This window comes from Lepisosteus platostomus, chromosome 3 (assembly GCF_059453375.1).
Source record: "Lepisosteus platostomus isolate fLepPlt1 chromosome 3, fLepPlt1.hap1, whole genome shotgun sequence".
In the NCBI taxonomy this organism is placed as follows: Eukaryota; Metazoa; Chordata; class Actinopteri; order Semionotiformes; family Lepisosteidae; genus Lepisosteus; species Lepisosteus platostomus.
Genome location: NC_142613.1, coordinates 75,048,299 through 75,074,696, shown reverse-complemented (window position 1 = coordinate 75,074,696; position 26,398 = coordinate 75,048,299). Strand labels below are relative to the sequence as shown.

The 26,398-nt window shown below is 44.5% G+C and overlaps 1 protein-coding gene and 1 long non-coding RNA gene across 3 annotated transcripts in view; one reads left to right on the top strand and one right to left on the bottom strand.

Annotated features, from left to right (window-relative positions):
• rev3l (REV3 like, DNA directed polymerase zeta catalytic subunit) overlaps positions 1-26,398 on the bottom strand; it is a 96,774-nt gene that overhangs the window by 36,028 nt on the left and 34,348 nt on the right. For both annotated transcript variants that reach the window (XM_088626824.1, XM_088626823.1), the window contains exons 2-12: positions 18,496-18,685; positions 16,601-16,675; positions 15,675-15,835; positions 11,603-11,756; positions 9,991-10,085; positions 8,799-8,903; positions 7,637-7,721; positions 4,967-5,109; positions 3,346-3,474; positions 2,540-2,774; positions 384-526 (exon numbers count right to left, since the gene is read on the bottom strand). In XM_088626824.1, the coding sequence (XP_088482950.1) occupies positions 384-526; positions 2,540-2,774; positions 3,346-3,474; positions 4,967-5,109; positions 7,637-7,721; positions 8,799-8,903; positions 9,991-10,085; positions 11,603-11,756; positions 15,675-15,835; positions 16,601-16,675; positions 18,496-18,685 (1,515 nt within the window). The remainder of the gene's footprint in view (positions 1-383; positions 527-2,539; positions 2,775-3,345; positions 3,475-4,966; positions 5,110-7,636; positions 7,722-8,798; positions 8,904-9,990; positions 10,086-11,602; positions 11,757-15,674; positions 15,836-16,600; positions 16,676-18,495; positions 18,686-26,398) is intronic.
• LOC148675467 (uncharacterized) lies at positions 14,632-19,232 on the top strand. The gene is made up of 2 exons (XR_015935536.1): positions 14,632-14,982; positions 16,153-19,232. It is a non-coding gene; the product is annotated as an uncharacterized LOC148675467 (long non-coding RNA).

Genomic DNA, 26,398 nt, shown 5'->3' with positions numbered 1-26,398 from the left:
CTTGCATTAGGAATTTGTCTTTTTGCATACCCCAGCCTGCTCTCCTGAGACACACAGAGAGGGTTAGAGTGCAGGGTCAGCTATTTATATGGTGCCCCTGGAGCAGTTGGGGTTCAGGGCCTTGCTCAGGGGCCCAACGGAGTGGGATTCCTCTGCCGGCCGCGGGATTTGAACTGGCAACCTTCCAGCCACAGGCGCAGATCCTGAGCCACAGAGCCACCGCTCCGCTCCGCCACCCCCCCCCCCTTTTATTAAGATAATAAAGGCCAGATGTCCCCCTGTTTGTAACCTTTCTCATGTTGTTACCTTCTGCTTGACAACGGGCGAGCTGAGCCTCCACACGGGCTCTCGGGACTCTTTCACGGCCTGCTCTGCTCACTCACCACTGTTTTCATCGGCAGCCCCGTCCAGCTGAGGGATGGACAGGCTGGCGAAGAGAGGGCTGTTCCCACTCCAGTCCATCTCCTCCTCTGAGGACTCCTGCTCCTCCTCGCTCGAGCTGTCGCCCCCAGGCTTCCCGGAGAGTCTGAGACGCGCCAGGGAACAGACAAAATCACGTGACGTTACACCGAGCAGCGCCAGCACCCCCGACCGCAGGAACAGTGAACCCGGTCCCAGCAGGTCGCTGGTGTGTCCACGCTGCTCTCTGTGCACAGGGCAAGGAGGGCGTAAAACACAGCTGCTGGGATGCCAAACACAGTCCTGAGAAACCAAACAATGAGGTGTTATCATGCCATAAACTGGGCACCAGTGAATTTCGGGATGACAGCTAGCTGCATTTCCGAGGGAGATGCCTCAGTGTGAAATAAACACCAAGAACGTGTGAGATGTTGCAAACAAATAATACTATATAACGGCTATGTCTAATATTTTGCTGATTTACGGGGGTGCAAGTTCTCCCTGATTTAATCGAATCTGATGTGCAACAGTAATGAGTTTGATACCAGCGATCTAGACTGCTGGAAATATAAAGCCTATCCTCAAGCGTAGAGTTTCAACAGCCTGGGATATTCCCTGGTTTTCTTACCATTGTGGACAACTGTATAAGCAAACAGAAATGGTCAATAGTGAATGCACTATTGTAGGCATCTTTCATCGTGGCTGCATTAACAGAAACACGCTTTGGCTGTGCAGAATATTTTCATCCTCTGTATGAAAACATTACTTAAAGACAGAATATACAGCAGTTAATATGCCGCTTCACAGGTAGAATGGACGAATTGTTAATTGTAAACATTTTTATGCTCTATGCTGATTAATGACGCAGCTCTCAGAGGCAGATGCTGAGCTTTTATCACCCAATCCCATGGTGTAAAAGGCACGAACATGTGCTAAAACCTTGCTACTTCAGAACACAATTGTGTATGTTCAACAGATTATGAGAAATTGAGACATTCAGCAATGTTATTTGAAGACCTATTTGCTTCTTTGTGTACAATAACAAAGGTACTGTACATATGACAGGATAGATTTAAAATGACATTATACAGTAAGAGCGAAAAGCTAGATTCAACTACTCACTAAAACTGGTACTCGTATTCATCCAAGTTTAATGGAAGCAACAGTCAGTCACCTTTAAAAAACACTCATCACTATTAGCTACCCCTGAAATGAAATCAAAGCTTACCAATATACAATTAAAATATTTTCTTCCACTCAAGTGGCGAAAACAGGGCAAAACAAGAAAGAAAACAAGAAAAAACAAAAAAGATGGGAGCTGTGTAAGAAGGTGTTACTCATGACAGAGTGTCCCTTTAAAGAGTTTTTTGGTTGATTTCAGAAGCATTAATTTTGCTTAAAATTCTGAACTGTTCTCAAGCATATTCACGGCTGAGTTCACAGTTTCAACAGACCAAAACTCCCCTTCCTGCAGGACCACAAAGAAGTAAGACATTAAAAATGTAAAAGCCAACACAGGTTTTAGCATTTATAAGACTTGCAGGATCTGCGTCTGCGTCAGTAGTACATCTCGTGATTCAGATTTGGGTCACTGGCAGTTGTGAGAAAGGGTCTGATAAGCAATGTGTAAGTCCAAGATTAGTGTTGAAAAAGCATTCTTTAAAAATACTATTTCTTGTTAGTATCAAGTCTACTAACAAATGTTGTATTTACTTTTTAAGATATGCTGTAGATTCATTTGGATTAAGGATGAGAGGTAATAACACTTTACACTTCAAAATATGATCATTTTAGATGTTTCAAGTAACCTTTTTGGTAACACTAATTCAAACATTCCCCAAAACCATAATTTCTTTCTAGAAGTCAAAGTGGGTACTGTACAATCCCAAAGTGATTTGGTCCAGAATCCTAAATTCAAAGTGGATCTATAGCAGTCAGGTGTATCTGAAACAAAAGGAACACTATGCAAACAGTGTAGCTAGAATTATTCTGGCATCAAGTGAAATGGGAAGATGGTTTAGAGAGATGTGAGATTTCTAAGGAAGATTTTCACTGGCTGGCCTCAGACACTGGTAAGTTGGATCTGACTACAATGCTGGTATATACTGTACAGTATATATTTATGGGAACAGTGCAGTACCTGTGTTTGGAGCTGTGCTCCGGAATGTCGCTGTCCCATCTCTGTGACATCACCAGACTGAGCTCCGCCTCCTCCCTGGCCAGCTCAGGCCCCGCCTCCTCCTCATCGCTATTGTAGTAGTGGCCGCGGCTCCCCGAGAGCTGCTGCTGGGAGGACTTCCTCGGCCTCTCCGCCTCGTGCCCGTCCTCCTCCAGGCCGGCCAGCAGGTCCACCAGCGCCAGGTCCTGACTGCTGTCTGCGGCACAAACGAAGCAGCGGGAGACGTGGAGCAGGGGCAAGGCTTTCCCGAAACGTCTCTGGTTAAAGCTAAAGGTCATTACTGGTGACGAAGACGGACGGTGTTGATTATATAGCCGGGGCCGCCATTATTCTGGCGTAGCGATGCCTATCGGAAATCACTGCAGCCGAGAAAAACAATATTAAGGCAGGAAAACGCCACCCGTCGCCATATCAGGAGAAATCCAGCTTAAACTTTAGGAGGAAAGCTAAACATTTCTTAAAGAAATAAATAAATGCCGAAACATTTCAAGAGACTTGAAGGGAGATTTAACCAACCTTTTAACAGCTCACAAACGTCTGGAGGCAGATGCTGTTAAAAAGAAATCCAGCCTGACTGTATTCAAATGCCATGGGGCCAGTGCACGAGGAGAGAGACACTCGGTGCCCCCAGGTGCTTAGCTGGCTGTCAATTACAGAGGTAGAGATGCAACAGTTTGAACAAGCACTACGATCAGCGCAAACCGTAAGGTCCAAGAGAGAGCCTCCCTCCTGCAGCATCACACTCCCGAGACAGAACATTCTCATACCTAGAATGGGGGACTGAATAAGTCTCTGAGACGACGACTGGAAAGCCTGACTGCTCTCCAGCAGGCTGAGAATGGCTTCCTCATCCACAATAGCGACTTCACTTTCACTAGCTGGGATTTTCTTGGGACCTGAAAGCAAGCACGATTGGGAGACAAAACAGTGTCGTTTACTTCAACTAGAGGATGACCCATATGGAAATGGGCCACAGGGAATGGTCAGCATGGATTAAGAGAAGGTAGATGCCTCACTAACTTGTTAGAGAACTTTCATCACAACCGGCATGGACATACACACAGAGCATACAATATGGTTTATTTAGCTTTTATGAAGGATTTTTATAAAGTAACTCATAAGATCAATTGTCAAATTATATGAAGCAGGAATTAGGGGCATTTGTGTATTTTTATTGATAAATAGTTAACAGAAAGTACAGATAAAGTGGAAAACGCTCAAATTGGGACGATGTAATTAGTGGGGTACCACAGGGATCTGTACTAGGAACACTGCTCTTCCCAATTTATACGATCAAGGTTCTGATATTAGCAAACTAGTCAAGTTTATAGATTATATTAAAATAGCAGCAACATAGGTGCAGCAAAACTGAAAAAGATTTAAATAAAATTCAAGCCTGGGCATACACTTGGTAGATGTTTAATGCAGTTAAGTGCAAAATATTAAATGCAGGTAGCAAAACCAAATTAAATACAAAACACAAAATGCTGATCTTGAAGAGGCCACTTGAGTGCTTATGTTGGCACGTCACTTATCCTCCAGAGAAAGTAAAGATTCTAGAGAATGCAAGGAAGCATGTAAAAGGCAAAATGTTAGAATGTATAGTTAAAAGCATACAATTTAAAGAAAGGGATGTTATGTTACAATTGAACAACACCAAAGTAAGACTCCATTTTGATAACTCGGCACATTTCTGGTCATGTCACAAGAAATATACAAAGAAAAGCAACCAGATATATCCCAGGGTTTAAAGGGATTTCCTACACTGACAGGCCAAAAGAGCTAAACCCTTTTAGCAGCATTTCTGTCCAACAGTGTTCGTCTTGAATCGAGAAGACGACAAGGTGACTTGACATGAATATTCAAAATCCTCAAGGGCTCTGACAAAGCCAACCCCCAGAACAACTTCAGTAACAGCAGCAAATTACGAGCAAGTGGCCCATAAGTGGAAACTACATGGAAGTACATTTAAATCTGACAACAGGAGGCACCAGTTTGCTTCAAAGACTAGAGGGAAAAGGGCAGGAGCGGCGATTTGTTCCATACTCCCAAAACCTATCTGATTCAATCACACGTTTAAACATCAAGTTTAATGGGTTCGCCCTACATATAAAGATTTAAAAACAAGTAAATAATACAGAACAATAAAGCAGAAGAAGTGTGCATGTCTACCTGTATTGCTCTAACGATAATGCTATAATGGCTAATGTACTGCAGGGGAAAGGCAAAGCAATCAGGAATTCCAATGGCAGATGCCTTAGTCTTAAACTGCATATATACCAACATTGCACTAGCTAATCTAATTTCAGGTTACCCAGTCACACTTTTGCACTGAAGGCCAGTTTTGAAGAACACCAGGCTCACAAGACAAAAAAATCCATTACCCACCTGGCTGACTGTCTTTGTGAACTTCCACGAGGTTTGCTGGTGTGCACTGAAGGGCTTCAGGTGTCAAGAAATCTGAGTGCAGTGAAAGTTCAACAGGAAACATTTCAGGTTCCTCAGCGTCATCCAGAGACTCTGAGAAAGACCTAGTCACACAGAGGCAAACGCGCCAAATTATACACTGTCGCCCGGCGGATCGCGGAGGTCATCGGCAAAGTAGGAGCGCTGCCCAGAAAGAGCGGCTCGCACAGTCGTGTTTTCAGAGCGTGGCTCTGCTAGAGAATCAGGCAGAAGCAGTTGCCGTGTGTGCAGTGTGCGCGCTCAGGAAGGATGAATGAAAGTCTGGAAGCCAGCCAGGACAATCTGGTCTCCTTCCAACTGCGCCTCTGCTGCTGAGTGACTATCAGCCAGGGTGACAAGCACGGCGGCTCTTTCTGCCTCAGCATCCTTGTCGTAATGCTATCCTTGCCCAGCGTCGCCTTGGAAAACATGAAAAGGTGTTTTATACTGACTAGCACTGAGCCCAGACAGGGCATCCTGCTTCTGGAGGGATTTGTCTGCTCCTTGGTGTTCTAGTTCCAGTACAACTACACCATTAATCCCATGGCTCTCCTCCTGAATTTTCATTCATCCTTCTTGCCAATCAGAAAACAGTCCCAACATCCCTCTCATCCATGTTTTCCCGCAAGAGAACTATCAAATTCTGAGTAAAAAGGGAAGAATGAAAGGTTTTCTAAAATGTTTCTGTATTTTATTCTAAAACAATGGAACCTAGCAGAGCACATTATGCATGTATATGCATTCCTCTTCATTTTTATTCCAAATGCCATAAGGTGTAGGATTCCCATGTCAATCTTTCAGCTAAGGTTTTCTTAATTAAAGCTTACAAGACATATAGATTATTAAATAATGCCTGAAGTCCCCTCATTCTGAAATCAAATCTGTAGTGTCAATACAATGTGCTGAGAGGAAATGCCAGTCAGCATCACTTGGTTTTCCAATTCGTATTTCTAGAAACATTTGTGCCAGAAGAACATTTAACTGTGGGTTTTGTTTATAGATCATTTACTGAGCGCACACCCACAAAGCATAACGTAATTATGGGTTTAACCATGAGGAAAAAAAGAGACACCAAAAACAGAGATTATAAAGGACACAGCAGTTGCTTAAAAAATAAATCTTTTGCATTAAAATGTTGTCACAAGATTTCTTCTTTTCGTGATTTAAAGGCTAATTGTGTTCTATTTTGAAATGCAGTTGAAGAACATGTTCGTAACAAGTGGAGTGACACCTGTCTTGTTCAGTAAGATATAGCATACGGAAGAAGAAAGATACTTCTGCTAGCTATTTTCATTGTAGTTCATAGGAAATAAAACAATGTAATTTTAAAGAGAATCCGGGTTTATTCTCTCTCCAGCATGGAAACACATAAGTGAAATTGCAGGGATAATCACTATGTAGAGCTGAGTTTTAGCTTTTCAGCAAGTGTCACAGCGCCACTGACAGTAAAACACCGCCAAGTCACAGTGGCTCCACTGCGATGCTGCAGCAATGAACCAGAAAATATTGGATTAAACTCACACAAAAAACTGCTTACTAAAAGGAACGCCAATTAATCTTCTAGGGAAACAGCAATGTGAGATTTAAGAAAGCAAAACTGGGTCAACAGCTGAAGGGGAAAGAATCCTGGACAAAGCAAAGATTAGGCACTTGCCTAAATACAGGCCTGCAGTATTCTCCTGTGGACAGAACATCTGACAAACTGGAATTTGAGTTTGGGAATCTGTAACAGCTTAATTTTCCAGCACTTAGAGCCGGGAATTACCATAATTCACGCATGAAAGTTAACAGACAGCCCTTAGGTGACAATAGGTCAGTGTCCAAAACTGCTGAAGTCTAATAAAAATCTACAAAAGCAAAGGGAATCTGGTACAGCATTATCGGCAGTCCAACAGAAGCCAACTTTTTAGTACAGGGTGAAGATGGCAAAAGGCTTCAAAATGACATCGCCTCTCTTGTGACAATCTGTTCAGACAGAGAACCATGCTTTTAGCTTATGGTGCATTACAAGATTCCTCATCAGCTATTCTTGTGTATTTTTCCAGTCAAGTGCGGGGGAGACGTAAGTGTTTCAACATTGTGTGAAAGGTGTAGTGAAACACAGCTGCTGGAACTGGCACGTGACAAGATGGGCCTCCTTCGATACCCGCATGTTACTACAGCCAAGGATTTTCCAGGGTTCAAATCGCAAAAAGACGCCACTGGGAACAGCTGTCTAGAGAAAATGTCCGTATACAGGTGGAATGAGCTCAGAGCTTTAACGTTCTGCTGTGCCCAGACTATTGGAAGCAATAAAGATGATCAGACACGCATCATTATGCGAAAACAAATTCAACAGTTTTCTACACTTCATCAGTACTGGTTTGACCGGAAACAAAAACGAGGAAAAAGACCAATAAGCAGCTGCATGTGAGGAGGTTGTTGTGAAGGGCTATACGTGACAGTCTGCAAAGCAATAACGGTAATGAAGGGTTTGTCTTCATTCTGGAGAACAGACTCATTTACTTGACATCCTGGAGGTCTACCGTGTCATGACGCTTCTGCTTTTCTTCTTCACAGACTTTACAAATTAAAGTGTTTTGTTTTGTTTTTTTTAAATATGGCAGTACTTACGCAGAGAAATCGTTTTGCTTCAAGATCTCCTTCAGTCTCTTCAAAAAAATTCTTTCGCTTTCTGCAGTTGCAACAAATCCCCGATCTGGAACACCATCAGACACGAAATAAATGTCATTAAAAATGTATGACAGACTGCATATAGGATAGTACAGACAGATATTTTCCTCATTGGTAATCCTAGAGAAGCCAGAGATATTTATTTTGATTAAGCGTGTGACTACTGATGTGCTCAGGGCTCTCTGCTCACTAGATAAACAATTGAGACTCGATGCTGCAAGATGAAATATTCAGGGCTGTATTCAAATGTGCATTTTTACACACGAAGAAAAAGAAAATTGTGAAATGAGACTGAAGATTGCAAGATTAGTAGTGTGAGCAGAGCTCGTGTATAACTCTTTCTACTGCCACACTGTGCATAGGAGGGTTGACCAAAACACTTCAATGTAGATTTGAAATGAATATCACATGAAAATGCAGAACAAGTCTGAAAATGGACAACTCCTTTAACCTCTGGTATATAGTAGAGCATCACTTATATTGGAGTCAAAAAGCACCACGAATTCTCCAAGAACCATTTCATATCCATTTTTTGGATTGGTCTGACATGATGGTAACAGTCCCTTACCATTCGTTCCAAAGAATAAGAACATTCAGTAGATCTCATCTAAATTGCAAAAACAAATTCAACGAAGTTGATAGTTATAAGAGAGCTTTAAAAAGGGAAATAAAATGTGCCCAGCCTGATTTTTTTTTGCTAGGTCATTTCGTACAGCAACCAAGCCTGTAAGTCTGAGTGACTGCTTGGCTGCACTTCTAAAAGGACACAGGAGGTGGCAGCGATCAGATGTTCGCTAACATAATGTACAAAACACAACACCAGAGCTGGCAGAGAGCAGATGCCTTTTCACTCTCAAATTGTTACCTCCGGTTTCACATTTTATTCATCCTGTACCCTGGAGAGTGAAAACACCCTCCTTATCAAAAATAAAGCAAATTGCACATATTAGTACAGTTGGCAGCAATCTCAGACATCATGAACACGAAGAAAGATGCACCCAGGTTTTCTTAGTCTGCAATACATAACGCGCCAGGTGTGTCCACAGACACACATGAAGTGAAATAAGGAGGGAGCTGGCCCTGTCTCCATTCTGCGGCTAACCTTGGGAATCTGCAGGCTCTATCTGAGTGGATTCGTTCTTCTCCCTGCGTCGCTGTTTCTCGTCCTCCCAGATGGCTTGTAAGCCAGGATTCCTCCCGATCTGAGCTGGAAAACCCCAACACCAAAACCAGCGTTAGCTTTTACACAGTTTGTGCATTTATACGTTCACGATAATCGACGTCTGGACATACAGCACTCCTCGGAAATAAAACCACCCAATTAAAAAACACACTGAAGATGTTGCTCTCTTCTTCTCAACAGAGATGAACAGAGGTACCATTTTCACTGCTTCCTTTCAACATCATCTACTGTCTGTAATGAAGAAGCTCGTCTGCCCTCTCTTTGTTATTATCGTGGTTTGCTCTGCCTGACAGAATTCCTCTGATCAAGTCTGTTTCCTTTATGTTGAAAAAAAATCACTTTTGCTTGTTTTGCTCAACACCCTGATTCTTTCTTGCAAACTAACTGCACAGAACTGCAGAAACAGTGTGCGACACACCTTTTATTTGTTCCTGGAGATATTTATACTTCTTGCATCAACTTCAGCTTGTGTACAGTTATACAATTGTGCTCAATGGGGGACCAGACCCATTGGACTGTTCCAAGTCCAAGTTTCTACAGATGTTTCATGGCAAGAATGCCACTGTGAGAGTGTTTTCTACCATTATTCATTTTATATCACGGGGGAGACCAATTAAAGACCATTTGCTTGCTATAAACGACCATCATTTACTATTTTCTAATAAAGGTTACAAACTCTTTTATGGTACCAAACAGTTCAGCTCTGCCCGTGAAAGCTAGCCACCGAAAATATTGAATTTGTTCTCCCCTCACCCCAGAGCAGGACAAGTGTGAAACAGCACCTGAGAAGCACAGAATACTAAATACAATGCAGCCAATGGCAGGCTGGTTTTCAGCTGGCCAAGTGGTAAGGTAATTCCCGACCGAAACATGACAAAATGCCAACAGTCAATCAAGTTCTTCAAGGATTTTCCCAAGCCTAAGGTGACAGAGCTGAAGCATTCCATTTAGGTCATAAAAAAAAGACTTGACGTTTGTAATAAAACGTTTTTATCGCTTTACGCATTCTTGTTTTGTGGTAAGAATCTAAAGCAGTGGCAGTGTGATTCCTGATCAAGACGACGACCACGACTGCCGCGTGGCCGATCGGAACAGGGGCACGCCGCCTTACTCTCGATCTCCAGGCGGTTCAGGACGTCGGCAGCCACCGCGTCCACCTCCAGCTCGCACGTGCTCTGCTTCTCCACGCCCTCCAGGACCAGAGAGCTGCAACACAAACAAGCGCCGGCCATCAGCACAGCAGCCCGAGCGGAGACCGCCGGCTCGGCCGGGATCCCTTCCGTCACCGACCTGAGCCTCCCCTGGCAGCGGCTCGCAGGACACGGCCCGGTGCTAGTCAGACAACGAAGAAGCAGGGACCCACGAGCAGGACGTGCCGCAGCTCTAACCGAAGCGCATCAGAAACGCCACAGATGTTACTGGGTCCAGTATTCACTTGTGGGGCTTTCGATGCATCTCTAAAACTGACGGGCAGATCGACCGCTGCCTCATGTTAGTACAAGCGCGCTTTCTCGGACTCATGACGCCAGTGTTGACCGTCACTGCGTGCCTGCTGCCAGGTGCGATGGGCTCAGGGGTGATGGCACGAGTCGGGGGCCACCAAGATGGGGACAACTCCCAGTGGGTTTCGGACATACAGTGGTGTAAAAGTTGTGTGGCGCCGGGGGCAGACGGAACATTTCCCCAAGTGCATGTCAAATCTCTAGCTCACAGCCTTGCTACAGCCGTTTGTAGCTCCTCCGGTTTCAGCACTGGCATACTCTGACTTCAGTCCAACATTTGGAAAAAACACACAAGCTTGAAAACGGTTTCTGGTTTGGCAAGTTACATATTTTCCTATTTTTTGTGAAAAAAATGCACAAAAAGGTTTGTTACATGCATTTTTAGACGTTTCAGAAGTACTTGTAACAAGGTTTTTCTTACTATGATAAAAACAATTAACTATAATTGATTTTGGATTTTAAAATATTACTAGAGAATGTTACTTCTGACAAAGTAGTTATTAAGACTGGTCAGTATATGGTATATTGATTGAATAGGTTATATGAATAATATGATTCCTACACCACCTTTGCTTAAGAATTCTCTTAATAAAGTCCTTTTACTTATAATACATTAAAATAATAGGATATGAAAGAGGCAAAATGTGATGTTGATAAATAAGTAATATCACAAGTCACAGTACATAGGAAAAACTGATTAAACTGATTTATGGCAAGGCACCACAAGGAGAATAATCCACCTAAAAATTATTTTTCCAAATTCTTCACCCAACAATTCCTCCAATATGACAACAATGAGATAGGAACAGATTTAGATTTCAACACAATGCTCCTCCCATGTGTTCAGGATCGGCCAATCACAACACATTTACACAATGCTCCTCCTACTTTTCAGGTTTAGCCGATTCACTTGTTGCTAATTTAAACCTGAAGCAACAAGAGATCTGTAATGCCAACGACACAAGACACACAGACGGTCCTGATCAGACCGCAAAACACAACAATTCCAATATTTATCAACCTGCCAGCGATGGGACGACGCGGGATTTGGTTTTCTGGTGACTTCGTGCATGTCTGTCTGGGTCAGAATGTCCCCGTGATTCCTTTGTCGCGCAAGATTTTGATACCAGTCCTTATGCCAATCTAGAGTTTCATGGACAACACACATCAGACAGCCTGCCTTCTGCAGCAGGTCAAGCATGGTTCTCCGCCCGCTCTCACCTCGGTATGGCCTCCTCCTCCCAGCGCACGAACGTCCCTCCCAGCGAGGGGCTGGACAGCTGGACCTTGGAGGTGCAAGGACTCCTCCACAGACTGCTGTTGGCCCTGCTGCCCGGACCGGTGCCTCCATCCTTAGGGCATCCTCGCTCCTCCTCTGCAAGCAGATGGCAGCTGTTAGAGGCAGGGAGCAACACTCTGTCGCGCCACACACTCCTGTCTTTGAGCCGGACATGTCCTTTCTTTGTTGTTACCCAGGGAAGAGAAGCCATCTGGGAAAATAACCAAAATGCACCTTCCATCTAATGTTAAAAACGAGGCTCGTGGCTTTCAAAACGTTACGTTTAGCTTCAAGTTTGAAGTCGAATTTACTTCTAGCCAAGTCACATTAGTACCAGATCTTTTTCAGATCCCGGAGGAGAAGCAGGACTGAGCTTTGTCAGGACTGGGATGATGGGTACTGTACTTGCTCGACCAGTGTATCTGAATATCCAAACCGCCATGGAGATGGGGACACCCTGTAGGAGGGGGCGTCCTTCAGACGATAGCAAGCGTTTGGCTACTTTGTCATTAAAGATCCCCCAGCCCCATTTGTAAAAAGCATTAAACCTCGGTGACCTGGCTGAATTCCACGAAGGGCCTCCGACGTCCCGACATTTTCACCTTAATTCAACTGGTGAGGACAAATTTCAGTTCTCCGTCTCATATGCTGCGTCAAGAGAAAGCCGATGCATAGCAGTTGCTAAAAATCAGTGAGGTCAGTGCCTCACTTCGGTCATGGAAAAAGTGGATTCCTTCCTATATGAGAAGCATATTGGTGTCCTCGGGGCTGGAAAGCTCTATACAAATGGTAACTGCTATTATTGAAGTTATTTTTAATCGAAAAGTTAATGCCTGGAACTACAATACTGTACAGGTTTAAGTGCATAACGCTTCAGCAATGTACTTGAGAACAGCAAGATTCCTAAATGTTTCCCATTTAGGCTCCTGCACATCTCTGTGTTTTGCAACAGAGACAGTTAGCGGAGAACAAGCAGAAATAACCAGGACAAGATAAAGGAAGATGACAGTGAAGAATATAAAGCAATCTGAGACCTGATCTTTTTATATTGGTTAACAGGACCCTTTCATGTCCCTTGCAATCATTTGCATAGCAGCACTATGAACATCCGGTGATATATAATGAGAATTTATTCAACCCACATTGAGAAATATATGATAACAGCCCTCTATTCTGAAGCTTTGCAATTTCAAAGGAACAATATATCGTGCCAGAACTGCCAGCCTTGAGCTGGAACTCTTCATTTTCCTTTCCATCCAGTTTCACAGACGGGTGTTGTTTTCATGTCGATATGTTCCCCTGTAAAGCACCGAGGACGTGGTCAAGGCCCCTGGGCCAGTGAGTTAGTAGCTGTTGATATGCATGTGATTTTTCCTTTAAAGTTTCTTCCCCGAGTTCACTCCACACTGCTGGAAGCCGTCCAGAGCCTTCTCTGGTTTCAGCCAAACGCGCTGGATCTGAAAGAGTGATTATCTTCTCCCCTGACCCAGCCCACCAATGAGGAGGCACTGCAGGCTGCCAGACACACAAAGCACGGAGTTAACGCAATTATTCAGCCTTTTTCTCTCTCTCTTTCTCTCCAGCGAAAGGGAAGAGGGCGAGGTAGATGGCGTGTGAGGTACAACTGTCCTTATCTGAACCTGAGCTGCAGAAGCAGGAAAGTGGCTTCTGGCTGCTCGTGGGAGGGGGGAATTGAGGTGCAGCGCACGGCTGGCGTGCTGGCAGATCAATGCATCACGCTCTGCCTCACAGCGCTGACCCTCTGCTCCCTGCCTGCGAGGGGCCTGTTGAGAGGCTGTGGAGGACTGCAGGGGTCCTGGCAGGGCAGGCCTGGAGGAAAGCAGCCGTCCTCCTTGCCCACTTCCAGACTGGGGATGAACAGGATGGAGTGCCAGGCCTGCAGGGTCAGTAACTGGCGCACCAGTAACGAAGGCCCGCGCGTGAACTCGGGTCGCCAGGCAGAGCACGTTCCCAGCATCCCGCGTCCTGGGCCTGCCCTGCAACACGGGAGAGGCCCGAGCTACAGGCGACTGCCACTCTGAAACCTAGAACTGCGAAGAACCCAAAATATGAAGATAAACTGGGCGTATATTCAACTCAAAAGAATAAATTAATCTTCCAGAATTCCATACTTCCAGAATAAGGCCACAATTCCATAAATAGGATATGGTACAACCTGATTAAGCTTAAGAAATGAAAGAATCAGAAAAGTTATACACTAGGAAAAGTTAATTGTGGCTAATTTTGTCAATTTAAAGTTTTTACATTGCTTTTGAGCAAGGAGGAGCATTCAGATCAAACATCATATCTACAGTTTTCCACTGTGTTAGAAAGCCTCTGGTGTGGCCGACACGCTGGTCGTCAACTCCTCAGACCCTCGTGAAACCAAGAGGGGTTCTGTACGGATCCGCAGAGCACATATTTGAGTTTGGTCATTTGGCTAGAGCTACCAATCCAAGACACCCAGGATTGATTTACTTAAAAGAGTTAATCCTGCAGGGGCAAACACTAACACTGGTGAAAGTTCCCCTGCATTTACACCAGCTTCATTATTTTCACAAGAACTGATTCCAAAAGAAGTTCGCATATAAAAAAGGGTACACTTCTACATTCATCATCTTGGAAAATCAGATTATTGATTAAACCATGCAGAAATGAGGCTCTGTAACATTGGCAATAACAAAAAATGCACTTTTTAGTTAAACATAATAAGACCTTAAACTAGATACTGTGCCGAATGTGCTCAAATTTTTAGAACAGTGCAGGCTGAAGGAAATGTGCTTCCTATAAATGGATTGTTCCCACACAGATACTCCATAACAATAGTGAACAAATGCACTAGTTGCACTAGATGTAGGTCTACTTTAAATCTGTGAACTGGTGAAAAAAAAAGGAAAAGAAAAAAGCAGACAGCCCTGTATCAGATTCTGAGATAAGATCTTCTCCTGCTGTTAGAGCAGCTCAGCTTTTAGAAGCTTCCTGGCTTCTCCTCCGCCTCTCTTGCGACATGCTGTATCCCGGCGACTCGCCGGCTCTGCGCGGACCGGTCTCGACAAGGGGCCCCGCTGCAGCAGCTGTGCAGGGCCGAGCTCCGCCAGCGCTCGGAGGAAACCTGGCCTCTCCTCACAGACTCGGAAGAGCAGCAACGGCAGGAAGAATCGATCACTGTCGTGCCGGGCGGATGTGGCTATCGAGCCCAAACTAACAGGAACCTTAAAAGATGTGGTGTTTACTCACGCAGACAGAGAGGCAACACCGAGCTCTTAAAGTCACAGCACGCACAAGGCCAACAAAAACACAACTCTGAACAAGGCTCAGGCAAGTACAAAGTCTCCGTTAAGCTCAGTCTGAAATGGCGATCGACTGCTAGTACTCTAACTTCCAGATGACAATGTGTTTTAATCAAATAAACGTTTCAGAATAACAGCAGTACTTTGGAAGAACTGACCCTTCTGTGCTACATTTTATAGACTCTTCTCCGGAACAAATGCAGCACCATTTTTATAATCTTCACAGTTGCGATTTTCCACATTCGCAATTGAACAAGGGAAGTGGAGGGGGAGCTTGTTTCATAGCGAACAAAAACCCATAGATTGAAAAAAAAAACAACCCGTTTCGTGCCGAACAGTCGCTTAAATTGATATTTTGGTAGTTAAAATGCCCGGTTTATCTCCCTCAACACAAAATATGTCACAATAACCAACACTTCTATCAAAAGCACAAGGAATGGCAGCACGCCAGTGAAGGAGAGCTCCATTAACACACTGAAGTGCCCTTGTATCTCTCTCCAAACACTACCATTTCAATGTGAACCTGCCGCACTTTAATAAAGACGAAAATGTCGCAGAAAGACGAGAATTCTCGCACTTCTGTTCCCTTCAACATTCACTGAGCTAAACATACACTTCCAGCAGCCCCTGTTCAAATACGGACCAAGGCTGGATTTATGTTCCTGGGTTGTCCTGGAGGAACGGCGGTGGGAAAAGGAGCCACAGAGCCACACGCCAGTCGCACCTTTCCTGCGGCTCTTCCTGAACTTGACAGCTCCCAGGTTGATGAGGTTCATGCCATACAGGTTGTAGTCGATGAAGAGCTGCAGCAGGTAGGGGATGTGAGCTTCGTGGGGCTGGTAGGTCTTGTTCATGACGGCTCCGCCTTGCAGCAGCTCACAGACCCTGGAACACAACCGCGAGCGCAGAGAGGGGGCGTAAAGGCACTGGCGCTGAACGGTCCGCAGTGGTGCAAGTTATTTTCAAGCACCTGTAAAACTGCCTTTTCTCTCTAAATAGGCAGGAAAGGAAGTATGATCACAGTAGAGCTGCATGAATATGAATGAATACAAGATGAATTATACATAATAGCAGAGAATGCAAGTTACAGCCGACAGAAAATTACAGGGGCCTTTCCTCATAACTTTCTTTTCTGCTCTGTCCTGTCCTGTCGTGCACGTTGAGTTGAGTGCAGTTGTGCTCATTTTTTGTTTTAAAGACAGAACAGGGGGCACGATGCATCTGAGCTGACAGGTAAAATGCAGAATCGATCCTGGCACAACAAAATCAATCTCGCACAATTAAACTAGTTTCATTGAATATTTTAGATCTTTGTTCAAGCATTTATATTCAATTTAGTTCTGAGAAGAGTTCACGGTTTCTGAAACGTATCCCCATGATGCTTTTCTCCAACCCAACTACTGAATCTCAGTAACAGGCACTGATACTCAGCGTTTCTTCCAGGAGCACTTTCAGAATCTGCAACAGAGAGGTTCTGTCTTGCTTTCATACCTTCAAGTGTCCCTCAGCACACAAGCCATAAAACCAGGGACAAGATATGGATGTGGTTGAACACACCCGATTAAAAAAAAAAGTGTATTTTTAAGAACTCTAGCATCACCAGCATTTGATACAATTAAACTTCAAAGGTTACAAAAATAAATAGCTTACTTTTTGACCATCAGGGGATTGTACAAATAGATCTTCATGAACTGCCTCTCCTTCGCATGGTATCCATAGAAAGGCCTAAAGACAGAAGACACCTGTCATTCAGGTCGATATCCCACACCAGGTTTCCACTGGCTTGGGAAGAAGCAGGTTTCAAGAATCACCAGTAGAGCTGGACAATTTCATAGGCTGTACAACCATGTTCCACACCTTCTGAACGTCTATATTTGCCTCAGAGCTGCACTGGACCAAGGGTAGGCAACCCCACTCCTGGAGCACCATGTCCGTTTCTGGTTTTCTTTCCAACCTCAGAGCTACACTGGACCAAGGGTAGGCAACCCCACTCCTGGAGCACTATGTCCGTTTCTGGTTTTCATTCCAACCCAGCCCTTGAAGTCATTCATTTTTCCAGGAGCCCAGCACTCATGAAAGATCAAGGTTGCCTACACCGGTTTTAGAGTATTCGGAGGAACTTGAGAGCTTGTAAAGCTTTATGCTAAATCAAACTTCAGAGCTAATTATAAGCAGTAATGCACTGCGTTCTTTCATGTTTTTTTGTGAAAAATTGAAGCTTTCAAACATAAACGAAGGTACTTCCATGATGCAATGCATTATTTGAAATTGATTTTCACTGTTGTTTTTTTTTTTTTAAGTTGCCATAGCGGTTTAAGCCACTAACACCCCTGCCACTCTGTATGCTGTACAGTCAGAAATCCCTCAGGTGGTGGCTGCTTCTAAAGGCAGTGCTTTAACCTCTCAAGGTGTGCTCCATTCACAGAGAATCCCGAAGAATTCTTAGGAGTATGGTACACAGCCCAAAAGAGCTCAGCAAGGGTCATTCAGTCAGAGGAAGACAACCTATTCCAAACTGGGGTAAGAAATCTAATGAAGCCCAACCTGACTTCTATGGATGCACAGAAGGATTTTACCTACCACATGAAAGTGATATATTAAAATAAGTCCAGCCAAATGAATATTTTCACACATAAGATCACTTTAATGGCCATCTACAATTTCTTGTATTGGGAATTCTTCTTTTCACATACCCCAGCCTGCTCTCCATGAGACAGGGAGAAGCTGGGGGTCAGAGCGCAGGGTCAGCCATTGTACAGCGCCCCTGGAGCGGTTGGGGTTAAGGGCCTTGCTCAGGGGCCCAAAGGCCTAGGATTCCTCTGCCGGCCGCGGGATTCAAACCAACAACCTTCCAACCACAGGCGCAGATCCTGAGCCACAGAGCCACTGCACCACACATAAGACGGTATTTAAATAATAATAATAATAATAATAATAATAATAATAATAATAATACAGCACTTCTCTGGACACTCCACTCAAAGCACTTTACAGATAATGAGGACTCCCCTCCACCACCACCAGTGTGCAGCCCCACCTGGATTATGCGACAGCAGCCATAGTGCGCCAGAACACTCACCACACACCAGCTCTCAGTGGGGAGGAGAGCAGAGTGATGAAGCCAGTTCAGAGATGGGGATTATTAGCAGGCCGTGATTGTAATGGCCAATGGGAAATTTGGCCAGGATGCCGGGATAACACTCCTACTTTTTCCGAGAAACGCCCTGGGATTTTTAATGACCACACAGAGTCAGGACCACGGTCTTACATCTCATCCGAAGGAAGGCGCCTTTTTACAGTAAAGTGCCCCCGACACTATACTGGCGACTGCAGGGTGAGCGCCCCCTACTGGCCCCACTAACACCTCTTCCAGCAGCAACCTCGGCTCTCCCAGGAGCCTCCCCTCCAGGTACTGACCAGGCCCACACTGCTGAGCTCCAGTGGGCTGCCAGCTCTGAGCTGCAGGGTGATATAGCTGCTCGCTATATAGACCCTCTGCTGGCCCTTACACATGCTTGGAAATGGAGAGCAATGGTGGGACTTACATTCCAGAGACCAGCGCCACCTTGAACACATGCTGAGTGCTGGAGGAAGGGTTCCCCATGGACACATTGATCGCTCTGTCGATGCTGAAAGCCACCTGCCGCAGGTACCTCTCTGGCTGCTGTCCGTAGCCATCGTATGGGACGTATATATAGGGAAAGATGCCATGGAGATGAAGGCAGGTTTTCTGGCCTTAAAGACAGAGAGAAAAGCACAAATGAGCTGGAGTCTGGCAATATTCACCCGAGCGCACTAGCAGTGTTCACTATTCTGTGAACTCCATATCAAAGCAGTCTACCGTCTGTAGAGTTTTACTCCGGTTTTCTCATGTTCAAATAACCAGACGTTATCATACTTGCAGGTTCTCATCATGGTGAAAAGAAGCCCAATGTGGAATCCCATCACTGATGTACTGAGTCAGTCTCAGCAGGGAAGGGACACAATCTACACATCCTGGGTGTACAATTTATTTTTTTAAGGAAATAAAATGTTAAAACGAGGAGTAAGTACAAACATATTCAATATTAGTAGTTAACTAATAGTTACATAGGAAAAGCAAGTGTATTACGTACCAAGAAATAAGTAGATTTATAAAAGCATTTCAGATATTGCTACAATGTGTTTTAAAAGCCATGTGAAATTGAGCTCCTGCTTTATTTACTGACTTATTTACACTTAATCCAAGTGGGTACTTCAATGAGAAGAGAAATTTGTTTACACAGTAATTATATTCAAACTGGACACCAAGTCTTGTTTTTGTTCACTGCAGACATCTTTAAAAAAGCCAACACTCTATGTAATGCCTTTTATGGTCATCAAACTAGATTGTAAGAAAACTGAGAGTTGAATAGAAAAAGACTGTGTTGCAAGGGCTAATTGGAACATTTTGTGGTTTACACCTCGCCAACAGACTCTTTTTCTAACCTTCATAAAAACAAAAAAGGCCTTTGTCTTCTAATATCTTTTCCACTAAGCCTCAACACGTGAGAAAAAACTCCGTTATATGCATGTGTTATTAAAGACAAAAGAATAATAGGTTAGAAAACAACACAAGGAACTGACATTTGGGTACAAAGAGTAACATGTTGCTGTACATTCTGTGACAAGACTGTTCTGTACTTCCAGACCGTACTGCTGTATTATCACGGCACTAGGATTAGAAGAAAGCACTGTAAACAAAACAATTAGGCCTGCAAGCCCATCATTTATTTTTATCACCTTCAGCTGGACAGCTGAAGTCCATCTCTAAATGGGAAGTCCCATTCATTCAGACCTAAAGAAACCCTCCGTGGGCAGGAGTGCATCAATCCAGCCTCCTAATCGATCAAAGCCGGCCCTGGCCAAGAGTAAACGCACTCTAGTCAACAGGTGGTGATGTGGATGGCTTATGTTAATTAATTCTGCTTTGAACATAGTGCATTGTTAGTGCGATGCGATTTACACGGTGCAGCACTTTAGATCTTGTAATGACATACTATATTTGACTAAAAGGGACCTATGTCGATTGCAATGAATGTGTTTCAGTCTTGTACCGAAGTTCAACTTGTTACACAAATGTCATTGTTATCATTGCCAGTATGCTTACATGACCTCAAAGGCATGTGGCTACATTAACATTCTACTACTAGATTCTTGTTAATCATCAGAATAGCAGAGCATGTAAATGAATCAATAAAACAGGGATATGGAATACAGTGATGGGAGGGGACGCAAGGTTCAGGCAAGATGGTAGCTCCGGCATGGACTACATTTTCCAGAAATCTGTGGGGGGGGGGGGGGACATCCTGCCACCCGCAGTCAGCTGACCAACCGGGGGAAGGACAATTGGTCAGGTGATGAACCAAAACAGGAAGCTAAGGCTTCCAGGTAAGAGAATACAGGAGGGGGGTGAACAAAAGGAGACAGAGAGGGGACCTACTGTTCGTGTGATGCAAGTTTTTAAGAGTAGGAGTTTTGAGAGAAGAGCTTTAGTTGTAGAGAGACTATTTAGAATGCCCTAGTGTTCTACCTTACTGCTGTGTTTGTAAGGTAGGAAAGAGACCTATTAAAAGATCACTTGCTATATCACCCCAAGCCCCAGGTGTGTCACAGTGTATTATAACTTTTGTCTTTGGATTCATTGTGCTCTTCAGAACGAAGGAATGAAGGTCCAAACGAAGCAATGATCCTGCTTTACTTATCACTGATGCTGAGGGGCTCAGCTACGTTAGTTTATCAGTCACCCAACTGTATTTTTCAGACCTAAACTGAGAGCGAGAATACATCAAAACTGAATGGAAGAAAAGGAAAAAAAAAACGTCGGCATATTTTCACCGCGTGTTCAAAATTTAATTACAGAGGCCCGGCAGCAGAGTCGGCTGTGAAGAGGACTTCCTGCCATGAGAAGCTGTAAAAATCTCGGTTGGGAGAAAGGTCTTCCCTGGGAATGCAACTATTTTTATCCAAAATATTCCAAATGCATCACAAAGGTCACACACTCCCTCAGAAGTCCCGGAAACCCAGACACCCCTTGATTAAGCCAATACACCGTCCTGTAAAGCTTTTGTACAGCATCTCAAAGGAAAAAAAACTGCTTGGCGTGGACTGCGAAGTCGCTGATCGAGACTTCTCTCATGATCTGCGCGCTGCAAATGAAACACACGCTCCAATTCAAACAATGGCACAACGTGGATCCCAGCAGAATGTGCTAAATATAGATGTGCCCTTGCCATTTAACATTTCCCCAGGACATTACAAACCCCTGAGAGTAAATTACAGAGGTTCAGTGAACTCATTATTTCCAAAAAAGGATTACGACCATAACCGTAATCTACAGTAGATAAAGAGGCTTTACAGTTATCCAGAACACAAATGCTTTTTGATTAAAATGAATCGCCAAAGGCAAAGGACTTTTTACCATTTTAATCACAATTTTTACACATAACAAAAATAGGGAGTGGTCATTCCATGTCAAAAGCACCGAAATGCAGTGAAAATCTCACCATAAGCATCACAACTGGGAGGCACTGGACACAACACTGGTAATAAGCAACTGTATAGAAAATGCGAGCAGTTAGCTCCAAATCGTTCCTGACAGCTTATAATGTTTGAAATTTTGACAATACAACCACCAAAATGCAAATACTGATAGACATTTAGTCATACAATCTAAGTTACCTCCATTAAAATGGATAATTCTGAAGGTTAAAGACAGGATTTGTGGGTGAAGAAAGATTTTGTTTTTACCAGTGTCAGATGGGTCACACTTCACAAACAAGATAATCATAATGTTAAATGAGGAAAAAAATACATCTTTCTCTATTCCTAAGATTTAAGCACTAATATGGAAAAGAGCTTTCTGACAGGCAGAATTGTATTTCCAAGATGTATTCTATTCCAATTAGGATAAAAAAGAAAATTATTGATAAAAGTGCAAATAAACCTTTTGGTTGTTTATGTTGTTTATGTGCAATGGCCATGTTAAAAAACTACACAAGTGTTGCAGAGCTACTGTAGGTCTCTCACATTCATCCTAATCCAAATACTTCAAATACTTTCTGCTGCATTTCTTTAGCTGTGCTGCAAAAACATCCTCCTGTTCTTTGGTATGATTTTGGGGGGAAAAAATCAACAGAAAACTGCTTTTCGCATTCTTCTTAAAGCGCACATTGCCCACACTCAGGTACTGAAACCGTACATTTTCTCAGCCCAGATATTTCCTATGGAAAAAGGTGTAAAAATGTCACCAGCAGATAATGTTTCTTTGAATATCTTTCCACAGTCAGCTGCAGTAGGAATGCGTCATACATCATGGGTGGCCAGCCCAGGTCCTGGTGAGCCTCTATCCAGCAGGTGTTATAAATAATTAAAACATCAATTTCCAGACTCATTTAACAAGACTGCCGCTATTAAGCATGCAGAGCTGATCACTGGCAAAGTTCATTTACTAACACAAACCCTCCAGTGTTATGTCATGTCATGCACAACCGAGGCAGAGCACAACCATGAATACATGTCAGGAAAAAAGAAAAAGATATTGCTGTTCTGGAATCGGTTCAGAAGAGCAGATACATTCCAGGGCTTAAAGGAAGATCCTATTCTGACAGACTAAAGAAACCGAAGCTTTTAGTCAGGAACAGAGAAGACTTTTAGGGCACCTACTTCAAGTATTCAAAATCCTCAAAGGGAACTGTGAAAGCCAGCCTAACACAAATGCAAACAGAAAATACACGTATAAACTGCGGGGAAGGGGATTTAAAACCGAGATCAGCAGGCAACGTTTTTTTTTTTGTTACGCAAGGGGCCATGGGGCCCAGGAGCTGAACCTGATACCCTGGCTTCTATCAAGAAAACGCTGGATGGGATCCTGGGATCAATACAACCTGCACAGCCTCCCCTTGTCTGTGCACCTCTCTTTGGTTTCAATTTACACCTCAGGAACAGAAAAGGCTCCGGATGCGCACCGGCACCCTTGTGTGCAAATTAGCCCGGTACCCCTACCTGGGCCGCTTCTTTAACACCCATTTAACTCTTTCGAAAAATAATTCCTGATGCCCCAATAAACATGAAAATTACGCTTGGGATTTTTAGATCCTGAGATGGGTAAGACAATAGGCGGGTGTGGCGTTTCGAGGCTTTCGTAACTTTTGAAACGTGTCCTAACATTTAAAACGCGCGGTAAGTTTTAGGAATTGAAAAGGTGTAGGTGCCACCCTCGTATAAACAATCATAGGAGTCTGTTGTATGTGAATAACTAGCCTCACAGTGCTGGGGCCCTGGGTTCAATTACAGACCTGGGGTACCATCTGTGTGGAGTTTGTATGTTCTCTCTGTGTTGAAATGGGTTTCCTCCAGGTGCTCCTTTTTGCTCCCACACTCCATAGATAGACAGGTATGTTAACTGGCTTGTGGGAAACCTGGCCCTGGTGTGAGTGTGTGTGTGTTTGTGTCTGGGTGCGCCCTGTGATGGACTGACGTCCCATCCAGGGTGTGACCTGCCTCATGCCCATCGCTTGCGGGGATAAGCTCTGGCTTCCCCAATGACCCTGTACTGGATGAAGTGGTGAGGAAAAGGAGGGATGAACAGACCGCGTCCACCGATCCATTTGGAATTGGCCGCTGGCTAAGACTGGGCTTGCGGCTCTGGCTCCTGTACCTCACAGATGAGCGAGAACCCACAGGCCAGCTCTTCCAACGCGCCCACCTGCCACTGCGCGCTTCCTGACCAGCCCCCCGACTCGCTGCACCTGTGAGAGCCGAGGGAACCCCGCGACCTGCGTCCTGCCAGGCACAGTCGGGTACAGAAGCCCGGCTCATGCCCACCGCATCTCTGCCACCACCGCTCAACGGCCCCGGTACGCAGGACTTCAAAGAAAGACGTGTAATCGATAAACACTAATAAGCAATATTTTCTAGCACCCCAGATATGAAAAGCACTCAGCTTCTTCTCAACAGGCACATCTTTATCTTTAAGAGTACCAACAGATAGCTGTGCCTCATGGAAAGTCCTGTGCCCAGACCCTGTAAAAAGCACCCATTTCTTCGACAACCACACCAACGGCAAAATAAATCTATTACTTGTCAAAACATATTCCTATATCACCTTCCACACAACGACCAGTGACTAATTCCCTGTCTGCTATCGGCTCACAGTACAGTTTCACTCCAAATACAGCGGTGCAAGCTGTAAACGCATGAAAACAGCGTCACAAAAATAACAATGCTGGCTACTCCAGCTACACCTCCTCTAACTGTGACACTGGTATCGACACCACAATATCACCCAGAGGGTTTCCACAGAGAACAAAACCCATCTGTCTACAAGCGCTTTGAGACTGCTTCACCCCCTCGACACTCCTCACAGTTTGTAAGGGAGAGAGAGCGCTCTTCTTCCCCCAGCATGACAGCTGTCATGCAACACGGCCTTTTCGCTTCTTTTGAGCTCGCCTGCCGAGTCTAGAGGCACACATTCTGCATGGCAAACCTCCGGCAGCAGCCGCAGCAGGAAGAAGATCCGCTAGAACAAATTAAATACAATGACTTGAACAACCAGCACTGGAACGGGCGTTGCTGTAGAGTATACGGCAATATATACAAAACCCCTCTACAGGCTCCTCCCGTCCACGATCCTCGTTACACAGCAACATGAAACCAGCAGACCGAAGACCACGGTGGAGCCCACCACCTAGTCTGCAGTTTCCCCTCTGAAGCTAAGCTGGTGTGTAATGCGGCAGAGGGCTTATTCAAACAAAGGACCTGGAGTAAACACGAGGCCCCCGGATTAATCGTGACGCACCGAGGGAAGCCGATACTTCACACGGCCGAGGCAGACAGCGCCCTCCTCCTCCTCCTCCTCATGCGAGAGGAAGGCCAGGCTGGAACCTTCTGGAGACTCGTGGATTTGTGCAGAGGTGAGCTCTTCCTTGCCGCGACCAGAGGCACTGAGCCCTGTCTAGACACAGCCCTGCCTGGGAAACTCCTTGCTTGGTTTCCTCCCAGTCCCATGACCACAGCACCGCAGGCTCCCTCAGTGATGGGGCTCCTGCTATCTCCCACCCCCAGCAAGAAACAGTTTCACATCAACCACACCAAATGTATTCGTTTTCTCCAATGTAAATCCTTAGAATTCCTTTTCTGTCCACATACAATAACAAAAACAAACAAGTGACAAGTTCAGCCCTACCCAACGATGTGGGCCTACTCCTAGGAACACATAAAAACAAAACAAATGAGCTCACGTAAAAAGCAGGAATAGAGTATAATACCCTCATAATGCTGAATGAAGCAATAGAAGTAATTCCCTACTTCTGCATTACGAGTAAAAGCACAGCTTCATTGCACTATTAGATTCCGCGGAGAATAAAAAAAATACCCACATCTGCTCCCCTTGGTTCAAAAACCTTATTTTTTTATGGACTCTTTAAGGGGCTTCACACGTTCACCAGACAACCAATTCTTATAAAAACCCTGAGGAAGGGATTGCAACGGTAAAATCTTAGGGGGGAAAAAATGATGAATCTTTCAAAAAGAGGGGAAAAAAAACAAAAACACCTACTTTCTTAATAAGTACGACGAATAACACAAAAAAAAACAACAACAACACTGGAGGGGAGAATTCTCACTGTTGTGGCTCAACTCTGTTTAAGCGGGCGCCATGTACGAGCAGCTCCTGTTGCTAAGCAACCTCCTTCGCGAGCAGAAACCCTGGATAGACAGAGGAACGATGTAAACAACCGGTTTTTCACACACCAGCAGATGAAGTCCTGTGCGATGTCTGACCGTGGCCCTGAACTATTAGCATACGTTGGGGGAGGCGTGGCGGGAGTTCACCCCCGCATTTTGTGAATGAGTCAATACCCAGAGGCGCGCCGGCTGCAGGGCCTTATTTGGCGTGTAATGCGATACGGCGATATGGTGTTTCCTGACAGGTCAGCCCCTTCCAAAGCGTGTCTCTGCGATTCAGCAAAACACAAGAACACCGGGCACATCCCCCAGGGTGGACCGCTGTAAGCACGGATCCTGATGTACCCCCTCTGAAATCATTTCAAACACATCCGCTAGGCACTACACCGACTCGAAGCTTGCTCAGCTCAACAGAAGGGATTAAACAGAGACTGCAGAGACATTGTTTCCAAATAAACCTTTAAAGAGCTAGGTGGCACCTTGACATAGATATTATTATTGCCTTAATCTGCTTTTCTAGAAATCGTGTGCAGCGAAAACAAATGCTATTGATTTTTAAACAAATAAATGAATGCGTCTCGATCACTTCGGCAGAATTTGTTTTGATACAAAGCCCCGGAGATACAATATTCTTGATACGGGAAGCAATGGTAAACAGCACAATATCTTCACATTTTGTCACGGTTTTATATACTCTGCTCTTGTACCAAAGGGGTACAACTATAATTACATATTTTTTGCAAA